We start from the raw sequence: 12,386 nt of genomic DNA, 5'->3' as shown, positions 1-12,386 counted from the left end.
GATATGGTATACAGGAAGCAGAAATTAACTTCCTCTTCTTTGTGATAAAGGTGGGATCTCAACAGTCTTAAAGGGCGAGGAGCTTTAGAGTCGAGTCACTGAGGTAGTCTAGGTAGTCTCATAAGAATGCCTCCTGGACATTGTGTGAGCACATAGTGCTGGAAGGAGACCCCAGGGCGGACTAAGAAGGACTCTGTATCCTGGAAGGACTCTATATCCCTTGTGGTTTAGGAACCCTTTGGAATGAGCTGGAAAGTGAAGCTGGGAAAGAGGTATGTTTGAGCTTCCATCCTAGACTGTCTGTTACTCATATACACTAGACCTCAAACAACTGGAAGATAATGAATCAATTACCAGGATGTGCCAGCTTGTTAAAAATCCTGCTGGCTTAACGTGATTGGCCAAGAAAGTTTAATCTAATATTGAAATCTATTCCTAAAAGGAGTGAAAAAGACAATCACTGTCTAATTGGACTAATAATCCCTGAGCCTATTGTGCTTTAAAGTTCAGAGATGTGATCACAATGCACCATTGATGGAGCTGTGTGAGGACTTGCAGTTAGCCAGTGTAATCACCAAAACAATCAGGCAGCTGAATCAGTGTTGCCTGGCAATTATCGATAAGAAAGGTGCTTTGTTTTGAGTACAGCTCTCACTCCGTGTCCTCTGTCTCCACTCCGCACAATGAAGATGTAATTCAAGTGCTGGGCCATCTATCTGCCACACAGCACGATCCATTTTACTGGGCTGTGTTTATCGAGGTTTGTTTCTGAGAGACAGATACAGTAGCAACCTAGTAAAAATGTTTCTCTCCAAGCCTCATTTTCTCAAGTTTGTTTAGCATTATTGTCTTCCAAATTGGTTTTGTGGTACCAACTTTAATCTTTACAAACTATTTCCATATTTTTTAGATGAGGCATTACAAGGGATGCAGCAAAAATACTGAAATGTAATAAATACGATGCTGAATGATGAAGGAACTTCTGAGATTGTGAGGTTGAAGATATTTCCATTTCCCCTTTATGCTTTGTGAGGCCAAACACCACAGAGACTTGAAATGCTCAAACATTGGCCCTGCATTGACCTTATCTTTAATCCATTGTGTATGTAATATGCTTGCTGCAGACATGTTTGTGTTTTGAACTCAGGGTTGCTCAAGGACATCTGACTTTACATGTTGGATCGCTAATGTCAAGGATCCGGTTTGTTGGTTTGAAGAATTGGGACGTGAACGTTAAATCACATTGAGTGAACCAACTCACTTACATTGAGTAGTTGCTTGAATATCCCTGCGATTGTGCAGAGTATTGATTCTTGGCAGACGTCTTTTAACATAAGTGCCAAGAGTGATCATTGGTTTTCAATTGGCAACTGATGTCTGGGATATTGCTTTAATAATAGAAATTAATCAGCAACATAACAGAAGCTCCTTGGATTAAACGCTTAGAGATTTTACAAATTTGTAAATCAATAACAACCCAAATGACGGTGCATACAAGTCGATCATCTCCTGTTTAGGAATGAATTGTTTAGGAATTAATCTGTTTGGAATATTTTTTTTTTCTTTCAGATGTCTCATGTGTTCTGTCTTTTCTTTCTACTCCTGTAGATTCTCCAAAGATTATGGGCATAGTGGCAGCATACACATGGGAAGGAAACCCCGCCAATATTTCTTGTGAGGTGGCAGCCAACCCCAGAGCCTCTGTGGTTTGGTTCAGAGACGGCATCGAGCTGCCGACTGCTAACTCAACCAACATAAAGATCTTCAATTCCCCGAACATCAGCCTTCTGGAGGTGATGCACCAAACATCTTTGTGTTTCTTGGCTATCCTGATGTACATAAGCATGAAATAATGAAAGAAAAAAACTGATAAGAAACGTTATCAGCTTTTTTTTTCCTTTTTTTTTTTACTGTCTCTTAGATCACACCTGAGTCCCAAAATGACTTTGGGAGCTACAACTGCACAGCGACAAATGTGATAGGCTCTGAATCCAAGGAGTTCCTTCTAATCCAAGCAGGTTGGTTCACTGAAAACACAAATGGGGGTTCTTAACATGAACAATGAATCAGTGCAATAAAATGCAGCATTCAGCAAAGAGGAATGTTAGGATCTGCTACAAGGAGCATCCTCAACAAGCCCAACAGGTTCGGCATCAGCCAGTGAATGTACAGAATAATAATAAAGAATGAGTTACATTTATCATCCATTTTCACGATTGAGAGGACGGCTGCAGAAAAAAAAATTGCTTTGTCTCCTTATAACTAAAAGGAAACATTATGTTTGTTTCAGAAAGGTGTGAACAGAAAGTAAAGTTGCAGGGAGCCTTGAGATGCTCTGCAGCTCCGTCTGAATAGCAGACAGTGAGAAAAACACTGAACTCACAGCAGGCTCTCCCTCTAAAGTCTTTTCTTCTCCTCTGCTGTGAGTTTGGTGAGTCCTAGCTTCATTCTGCATGCAAATTGCTTTGGAGCCCTTGCAAACGATAGGTCGCTCAGGATCTCTAAATGGTGTGTGGCCGAATTAATTGTGGTGACACCCTCGGTGCCATTGTGTTATATCCTGTGGGCTCTTTGAGGTAATTTCCTTGCTTCGCTGTAAAACTTCATCAGTATGACTGAAGTGGCTTCCTCCAGTGGCTGGCCCTCCCTGCTTTCTGTATGTCTCAAGAACATGCACACTGAAAAAAGAAAAGAAAAAAAAAAAGGTGTTGGATAATTAAAACATTTAATGTGCTTGAGGTTACATGTTGGAATCCCTCAGAATGTGAATATCAGCAGCAGCTCTGGACTGTTTGAATGATTCATTTAAAATTCTTTCTCTGCACCATTTATAGCTGTTAAAGAGGCTAATGTAGGCTGTGTTCAAACAAGATTTAAACCCTAAAGCCTCTCTAGTGCCCCCTAGAGGTTACAGCAACTTTCGCATTGACTATGAGAGTTATTCAAAGGGAACATATTGTAGCAGCTGTATGAATATTAAACAATAAAGAAAAAGCATCAGTAGGTACAGAGTGTTTCACAGTAAACTGTGTTCATCAGTTAGTAGACTTCTTCTATTATTAAAGAGATACAAACAAATGCCTGTTTTGCTTTAGAAGAGACCTGTACTACACTAGGAGACAGACAGTGCCTTCATCTTTTATTTATTTATTTATTTATTTATTTATTTATTTATTTTTGGAGCAGCTTAATGCTGTGCAGAAAACTTTCAAAATGACAAGTACCACAGTCTTTGGTGCCCCTGCTGGTTGCAATTTGAGCAGGCCCCCAGGACAGCACCTAGTTCTCTCCTCTGACATTTCACAAGGTGGGAGCATCCAGTTAACCTCAGTTCGTATAACACCAATTCACACCACGTGTGAAAAAAAAAGAAGAAAGAAATAGAAATTTAAGATTTCCATGGAAGAATGTTGTTCTGATTTAATAACTTTCCTCTTAGGTTATTTGTCTGCTGAAGCATCCAGTGATGACTCAAATACCGTTTTTTTGGCAGAGGCCATCAGATTTTTGTGGAAAATTACTTCACGGTCTCAGTAAGTGTAAACTAGCTTTCCAAGGGTCGTTGGCAGGAAATTGGTCCATCATGCTTTCCCACATCTTAGTCATTGGTTTTGAGAAAAATGTCAGTCTTCCAAGTTCAATTAAAGTCCTAATAGCATTTAGCAAACTCCATCTGTTTTTGTTTGTGATGGTAGGATAGAAAAACTCTGAGAAAACAGCTTGACGTTTAGATCAGATGTATTGGTTGTAGTCCTCTGCAGTCCTCAGACAGGGAGGCGTGAAGATGTTTTCATCCTGCTCCCTGCGTGTGGTGGAAAGATCATTCAGGCTTGTTTTATTCACATCAACACATATCCACCTTATCTGAATAAGCGTGTTCTCTTATCTTTCCCAACTGTGTAACCACTTAGCGGTGCGCCAGGCAAAGAAGTAGTCGTGGTTGACTAATTAAAAGTTTTGAAACAGTATTTTAGGCCATATAGTGATAACATTAAGATAAGATTAAACAAAGGTTATTAAATGAAGCCAACATCCACCTGAGCATCTTCCCTGGAGAGAATAAAAACAAAGTTAGCTCTGTCATGAGGAAGGTTAGTCTCTGCAGAGCGCTGCTTATGAGACCAAATCACAGAGTCCTTTAATCATGGCTCAAAGTGCATCACAGGCGGGATGTAAACTGTTGCTGGAAACTCATTATGTCATGTGTAACGGCTCCTCTGTCATTTGGTGACCGGCGAGTTTGTGGCTCCTTGGTGGCATTAAATGCAGTTTCAGCTGCAGCAACAAGCACAGGAGAGGTTTAATGAGACAAACATGCAGCCTTGTTATTAAAGGAGCACCTCATTTCTGATGTTTACCCAAACAAAGGTATCATTTCTGCAGACTGCTGCTAAACTCAGGGTCCAAATGTAAGGAGATCTTTCTGAATTAAAGTGTTAAAACCGATTCCCTCTCCTGTACACACTCAATTACTGACATTTAATTTACACTTTCCTAAAACTTAATTCCCAAAAATGGCAAAAATGATTTTATCCAATACTGAACTTTTTCAATCAGAGGGTAATCTCTCATTGTTTGGTTTGCTACAGAGGTGCCGTCGTCGCCTAAAATTGAAGAAGTGCAGCCGTTCTCCAGCACGGCGGTGGTGGAGTTCGAAGAACCGTTCTCCTTGGGTGGAGTGCCGATATTGAAGTACAGAGTGGAATGGCGTTTGCCTGGGAAGGAGTGGAAAAGTGAGGAGTACAAAGCTAAAGACGGTGAGTTTTTTAAAAATTATTTTCCCGGAATGCATCTCCGACTGGAAGTGAAACTCAGAGAGCAGCACGAGGATTCACTCTGGATTCCTCACTGTGTTTGATAAAACAGGGGAGCAGCATGTAGGCTGCTGCAGACACACAGTTCTGCTCCATGAGATTCAGTGTTGAGGTAAACAGAGTTGAGCCTTTCCTACATTTCCTCCCGAAAGTTGCTTAAAAAATGTATTCCAACAAAGTGCAGCGGCTATTTCAAGATGCCCCGGGTGATCAGTTAACTCGCGTTCAACCCTGTTTTATGATTTATCACACGTTGGAACTGACATCAGAACCTTGTAATTAAGACTTCAGATAAAGACAAAAATTGCTGCTTAGTTTCAGTAAATCTTTCACCAAAAGACCAGTTAGTTGTGCTTTCTTTTTCTACAGCTTCCTCCATCTACGATAACTTTTTCATTAAATCAGCTACATTTAACTTTTAAATAGCCTTTGGGATCAATAAAGAATCTTGGATTGAATTTGAATTGTTGTGATCTTGTGACAATAATGTCAGCACCCAAACAGTAGTAAATATGTAGACATTTTCTGTTTACATATTTACTTATGAATGTCTATGTTCTTTTTCTACAAGTTACTTTCTGTTTCATAAACCGCTCACACAGACATTTGATTACTTTTTGTGCATAGTAAGTTGCATGAACAACCACACAAAATATTGCAATTCAGTAAAATATCGATATTATGCATCAAGATCTGCAATTTGAATGTAATCCCTAAAACAAACATCTTGTCCATGTAATAAATAATTGCGGTTTACATATTCACTAACGGACAACTTAATCCTTAAAATCTTCCTGCCAGCTGACATTTATGTGAAATTACCCAACTATTATTTTGTTTCTCCATCACGATTACAGTTGTTACTTAGCTTCAAGTGGAAAAGCGTCTCAGTTTCTAAGTGTGGAAGTGTTTCTGTGCCGCCGTTTGGTAACAGCAGGTAATCCAGACATGACAGCGGCTGGCGTCAGGACAAGAGGCAGAGCACAGTGTAGTGCAAATGACAGCGGGTTCAGATACTGACAGGCCCCAGATAATATCCCTGTCCCAATGACGGCTCGCAGCGCACACAAATCTGGATGCTTTTCGTCTCTCCTGCCGCATGGGACCTATCAGTCAGCGGCTGACAGGCTCAGCTGTCAGCGCCAGGCCCGAGAGCCGCCCGTCATGCAAAAACATGTTTGCGAAGCCCAACACACGGCCGGCTGAACAGTAAATGCCACCAAAATATCTCAGCCTTTGCTACGACGGCGTCTCCACCTCTGAGAAATTGGAGCTCTTTCAAGGCGAAAAGACATTTTCCCCGAGCCTCGTTAGCGTTCTGAAATCAGACAGAGCAAACTTGGAGCTGTTGGAGCAGTAAAATGCCGGGGAAGAAAAGAAGCAAAGTGTGGCTGATAAAGAGTTATCAAGTGGCGGAGTGTCTCAATAGAAAGGCTTTTGTGTGTGTGAACCGGAGCCGCCGTTGCATGTTTAAAGGCAGAGCTGTCAGAAGTAGCTGGCTCGCCCACCATGGTGTAATCATACAGCACCACCATGTTAGCATATACTAATTAAAGAAAGCTCTAAATGAACAGGCAGCCTTTGCACAGAGCTGCCTTCACATTACAGTACAGCTGGATTATCTATGTTGGAGAAACTATTTGTCTTTGTAGCTGAACTTTAAAGCTGGGATTTGAACAAACTGCATTTTGCTCTTCCACTTTAATATTTGTCTAAAGTCTGAAGTGTGATGACAGAAGTTAGAATTGCACCAGTCATGGTGGCAGCCATTCTGTTATTCTTTTTCTACACTTTTGTTTGTCATTTTTTTAGTTGAGGTGTTGCACATGTTCGATGTGCAACATCCTCACAGCTGGAAAGAGGTTTGCTCTTACTTTTTTTTTACCTTCAGATGAGATGTTGTCGTTTGGTTTTTTTTTTTGTTTTGTTTTGTTTTTTGCAACCAGAACTTATAGAGATTTAGCATCTCTATAAGTTCAAATGGCAACTCAACTTTGACCCCAAATCCCAGAGGAGTTGGAAAAAAGACTTAATGGTGCAGATCAGAGAGAGAAGGAGGAAGTTCAAACTGTCATCAGACAGAGATTTCCCTAAAGAGGAAACATCAAACACACATAAGGTGGATTAGCAGTGCTAGCCAACAACTGATGGTGTCATCCAGATCATGTTACTGTAAGAATATAGTCTCTGCCACACATTGACCAGTTGGAACGATATGATAGTTTTGACTGTCATACTGCAACAGTCTTCAGTCAGAGGCTTCCTTACATTTGTGCAAGGCTGACGGCTACTGGAGATCCTTCCCATGACAACAATTGTTTGAAGATACTTGGACGTTACGAGTTATGATAACGTTTTATTTTGCTTTTTGATAAATAACATATTTTCAAATCAATTTAATCTGCAATATCCCAGAGATTGCTGTGTTTCTTCAGGCACCAGAGCAGAATCTTATAAAAAGGATATGTGCTTCTCTCATATCCTTAGAATCAGACGGATTAATTAACAGTAACATGGACAGGCGTCTTCATCCCGCAGCATAGGGATTCTTTGTCGCAGCACAGAGGGCAGCAGGGGCTGAGGAGGGCTGAGTTTGTAGCAACTGTGAGGCTCTGTGGAGATAACCTTTCCCAGAAGCAGCAGGAACCAAATTACTGCAGGCGGCCGAGAAATTTCATCAAAACACAAACTGTTTCGACACTGACATCAATTATATTCCAACACCAAAAGCTTTGTATCCATCTGGCGGAACGCTTTCTAGTTGTATGTAAATAGTTCTCTCTGAAACTCCCTCTGATTGAGATGTTAATCTCATACATGCTGTCGCAGTAATGGAGACATGTTGCACAGGTGTTTTTTTTTTTTTTTTCCTTTTTGCACAACTGAAATTAGCTCTCGGCTATGAAATTACTCCTTCTTTGTGTCGCTCAGTGGGGCATCAGCCAAGTAGCTGTTTATGACACGAGAGGAAGCGCATGCATGTTGGGTGTGTAGAACCCTTATGTTATCAGATAAATTCACCTGATTCAGGAAACTTGCACTCACAGCCGCTATTGATTGCTTTCCCTTTGTTCTACACCTGATGGCTCTTGGATTTTAATAGATCTTTAATTTAATTCATTTTCCTTCAATTAAATCTGTATTGGGAGCCCACAATGCTCCCCCGGTAATTATTTTTCAGCCTTTTGGCCTGCTTTCTTCCTGCTCTCACTTTTTATCCTTTCACTGCGGTGAGAACTCCTCTCCCGGGGAAAAAGTTGTTAATTTTGTGCAGCTTTTCTCTGAATTAAATGACGGGGAATGTACCATTAATAACATACGTTGCAAAATGATTTGCAGCTGTTTCACGTTTACACTTTTGGTAATCTTACAAACATAAATCATGACACATCAGGTATGTAAGTGATATGTAAAGTTGGGACGCAACATCGTTGGGTTGATACATGGTAGTGGCATTATCATGCTGTGGGGGGGGAGGTTGCTACACAGAGTTGATGCGAAGACTGATGGAGCTAAATCCAGCAGGATCTTGGAGGAAAACATGTTAGAGGCTAAAAAGAGATGAGACTAAGGTCAAGGGTCAGCTTCCAGTATGAAATCATGCAGCCAGAGATATTATAGGATAGCTTAGATCAAAGCACAATCATGTGTCAGAATGGCCTAGTTAAAGTTCAGATCTAAATTCTGTGGCTTGTCCAGATGTTTTGCTACCACTTGACTGAGTTCAAGTGATTTTGCAAATATCAATTTACAAAAGTGTTTAAGCTAGTAGAGACACACGGTGGTTTTAACCAGTAAAATTTGAGGGCCTGAAATAAACTCCACACTTTATTTTATGTATTTTCAAAAAAAATAATAATAATGTGAGAAATGCATATCCATTTCCCACGTTTCAAAATTATATAATTTTTGCTATTTTGTGTTTGATGCTGTTTATCCATCACTTTACCTTCACTAAAAACTTGAATTTCCGCGCCACTCTGAGTGATGAAAATGTCCAAATAACTTCATCATCGTTACATTTCTATTTTGGGATCCGATAATGCAAATCCACTGATGCACTCTGAAGAGAGTCAGTGCAGAACAGCGGGGAAAGTCAGTTAGTCCTGGAGGAAGCTTGATGAAAAGGCTAAGAAGAAAACAAAACGATGAGTCATCTTTTGGTTTTGCTGCAGGAAATGAAGGTTTCTAAAGAAACATTTGTACACCTATTATCTCCCAGATAATATCTGTTTGTGCCCCTAGACTGCATGACCAGGCTGAAGATAAGCAACAACTTTATATCTCAGGTCGACACAAACAAGATAAAGTAGCATGATATTAATGGTGAGGAGCGGCTTTGGCTATTTATAAAGAATAAAAGAGAAAAATATGACGGACTTCTGTTCCTACTGCGGTGTTTTGATCCAATTAGCATCTAAAAAGCAATCAGCCTTTTCTCCTTAGACGTGTCATCTGGTGTAATGACCTCCCCGTCTTTTCAACAGACATGTCCAGGATAACCATCGTCGGACTGAAACCGGAGACGACCTACGAGGTCAAGATGTCCGCCATCAACGGCAAAGGCGAAGGCGAGAGCAGCCGCTCCAGCACTTTCAAGACGGAGCCAGTCCGTAAGTGCCTGCCTCTCCTCCCTGCTCCAAACACGCCCTGACCCTGCAGCTTTGAACCTAGTGCAGCTCACTCCACCGCGTCCAGCAGAGCCCAGATGCTTCAGTCCTCTTTTCTCACGCCAAGCCCCGCCGTAGTCCTCCTCCCATCAGACGGGAGCACGAAGCCACCGGCCGCTGCCGCTTCCTAACTCAGCTGCCTCGTAGAGTTACCTCTGCAGAATGTATAATGTGTGTGTTTCTGTCCTCATAAATGTTTGTGCCGTGCGAGATGCCTTTGCATCTTCGCCGCCAGCTGAGGTGATTTAGACTTTTCTTTCTAGACACTTCATGCGTATTTATAAATCTGATTTACACTTCACTGCAGGGAGACGCAGCTCCGTATTTATAGACCACTGGCAGCATGAATTTTTAATGCCGCATCCACAGGTCAAGTCCTCCTGAGGAGAGTTTAGATGTTGTGGTGGTGATGGCAGTTCATGATGAAGAGCAGAGGTATTTCAGGAGGCTTTGAACTGTTTTTTTTTTTTTTTTTTTTTTTTATGAAACGGAGCAAAGTCATCTGAGAGGAAGGAAGATTATTAAGCACACAGGGAGCTCCAGACTTTTTTTCTGAAGGGGCATCCAGTTGTTTTGCTGGAAGCAGGATGTATCACAAGCCCAGCGCCTCCTGCACTCCACATCTGCACAAATCTGACAACGGCCGAGATAAAACGATTCAGAAATAATCCATCTTAATGGGTTCCTGGCGATGCTTTCTCATTCCTGAGGGTTTTAGCGGGAGAAACCCGGGATTGAGTGAGCTGAAAGACTTCATTTTACAGTGAGCCAACACATTTTATGATCGACATGTTGAAAATTATGGACAATACTATAGAGGGGATAAGGAGGATAACATTTTAGACCATTAGTCTTGAGGTGTCCTAATAACCTAACCTAACTTATTTTAATATGTAAATGCATTCCTCAAATGATCCAGTCAATGAAACTTAGTGCTGAAGAAAGTCCAGCAGAGCAGAATCTGGTCATCTGCTGTGTTTTCAACATACAACCTTTCTTTAATTTTTTTTTTCAAAAATTAAAAAAATATATATCAGTAATGCAGGATTTATTTCCTATGGTGAAGGAATGAACTTAGACTCAATTTTAGATTTTTCTTAAGTTTCTTTTGAAAATGTCTTTTACACATCTTTACCAGAGGTTGCCAAGTTACAGCAGGCAAAAGGTTGAGATCAGTACTGACCAAAAAACAGCAGAGATGTTTTTTTTTTTTTTTTTATTTGAGTTCAGGTTTCCTCAGCTAACATGTTTGATTGTATAAACTGGTGATTTTATTAAAGTAGAACATTCTTGCTGGTTTTTTTTAGTGATCGCAATAGATGGTTCTAATTGGCTGCTTTCTGACAGCAATGTCTAATAGAAAGCAAATGTGAAAGTTTAACTTAAAGAATGTGGACTGAGAAAATTCAATAGATCAGGGCAGATTGTACAACATCTTGCAGAGTTTTGAAAAATTGTAAACATGCACCTTTTTCAAAATGACATAATGTACCACTTTTTGTGAAAAACAGATGTATATTCTATTGGATTCTGAACAGGAATAATTTATCCTGTTTTCTACAGACATTTCAATATTTAGCAGGAAGAAAAAAAAAAAAAAAAAAACTTAAGCCAAGAAAATGTACATTATTTCAGTTTAAAATGTGCTCTTCTGCTTCATCACTTTTAGTTTAGTGCAGGCCTGCTTCAACTTTACACTTAGCAGCAGTGAGTAAGGAGGCTTTTATTGATCTAAATGTTTCTCTCGCCACCAAATGCCCCATCTGTGCTCAAAGAAGCGAGGAGGTAAATTTCTGTTCGATCCCAGAGTCACTGCTCATTGCTGTGGTCGGACTCAAACAGTGGTTGGTCGGGTCACGTTGTTCTGGCTCTTGTTTCTTAGAGCCCAGTGGCTTGTTTCTGAGTCCCTGTAGATCTGATAAAAGCAGCAAAGAAAGTGAGGCAGGAGGGAGAGAGATGAAACTGACAGAGATGTTGTCATGGTAACACCAAAAAGCTGCCTGTAGCACATGAAGAGTGTTGAAATTATGTTATGGGTTTTTTACATTTTTATCTCCATATATTTCACTTCATTCGCTGCATTAAAGTTGATACTGGAGGACTTAGGAAGGAATCTTCACGCACCATGATGCAATACACACATCATGCATCAAACAGGCTTTTATTGTTTCGATTTTTGATTCGCAGAGTGTGCCGAGTTCACACCAGCAGAACTGCAAGTTCAAAATTTGCATGTTTGTAGATTTTGGCGACACGATTTACTGGAGATCAGATCACTGTGTGTAAATATAGGATTTAATTATCTTTTAGTCAGTTTGAAAATAATACGTTAGCGCATTGTAGCTTTACCTAGATGAGACAAGTTGAGCATGTGTAGGAACGAGATAGCAGTGGTGGAAGCAAATCTTTCTTTTTTGACACATTGAGATGGGGACACAATAGTTCTCATTCTCTTAAAAGAAGAAGTTGATGTTAATTAGTGACCTAAATTTGAGGAACACATTGAAATTGCACTAAAAGTGAAAATGAGTGGGACAAGACTCATACCATATGAAGATTGTGTTAGAATAAGCTGAAATCGTTTGAAGCACGCCACCATACCCTGCAACTATCCACCAGTAGAGAGCATCAAGCAAACAATATCAAAACCCCCCAGAACTCAGAAGGTGAAGCAAATTATGAGATTCATTCTGGTGTTTGTGACCATCTGATCCATGGCAGCCAGATCGCTGTATGTGCTCTAAACAACAGCAGTGTTTGGGGTGAACAGATGAATAAATCAAATACTTAGCAGAGGAGTTGCAGAAGGACTTAGTTTTTCTGACAGATAAAGTGATGAAAAGGTGTTGGGCTCATTATCTACCTGTGAATGGAGTCAGCTGTTAGTTCACATTCAGGCTAA

General features: G+C 40.4%; 1 protein-coding gene across 6 annotated transcripts in view; it reads left to right on the top strand.

Moving 5' to 3' along the window:
• ncam1a (neural cell adhesion molecule 1a) overlaps positions 1–12,386 on the top strand; it is a 285,015-nt gene that overhangs the window by 231,427 nt on the left and 41,202 nt on the right. For 4 of the 6 annotated variants that reach the window (XM_044141318.1, XM_044141320.1, XM_044141321.1 and 1 more), the window contains 4 exons: positions 1,609–1,793; positions 1,922–2,018; positions 4,590–4,757; positions 9,302–9,427. In XM_044141318.1, the coding sequence (XP_043997253.1) occupies positions 1,609–1,793; positions 1,922–2,018; positions 4,590–4,757; positions 9,302–9,427 (576 nt within the window). Of the gene's footprint in view, positions 1–1,608; positions 1,794–1,921; positions 2,019–4,589; positions 4,758–9,301; positions 9,428–12,147; positions 12,151–12,386 lie in introns of all 6 variants that reach the window. The other 2 variants (XM_044141319.1, XM_044141322.1) reach the window with 1 other exon arrangement.

Source organism: Gambusia affinis, linkage group LG15, assembly GCF_019740435.1.
Source record: "Gambusia affinis linkage group LG15, SWU_Gaff_1.0, whole genome shotgun sequence".
Classification (NCBI taxonomy): domain Eukaryota; kingdom Metazoa; phylum Chordata; class Actinopteri; order Cyprinodontiformes; family Poeciliidae; genus Gambusia; species Gambusia affinis.
Note: the sequence above shows the minus strand (reverse complement) of the source record. Positions and strands in the feature narration are given on the sequence as shown.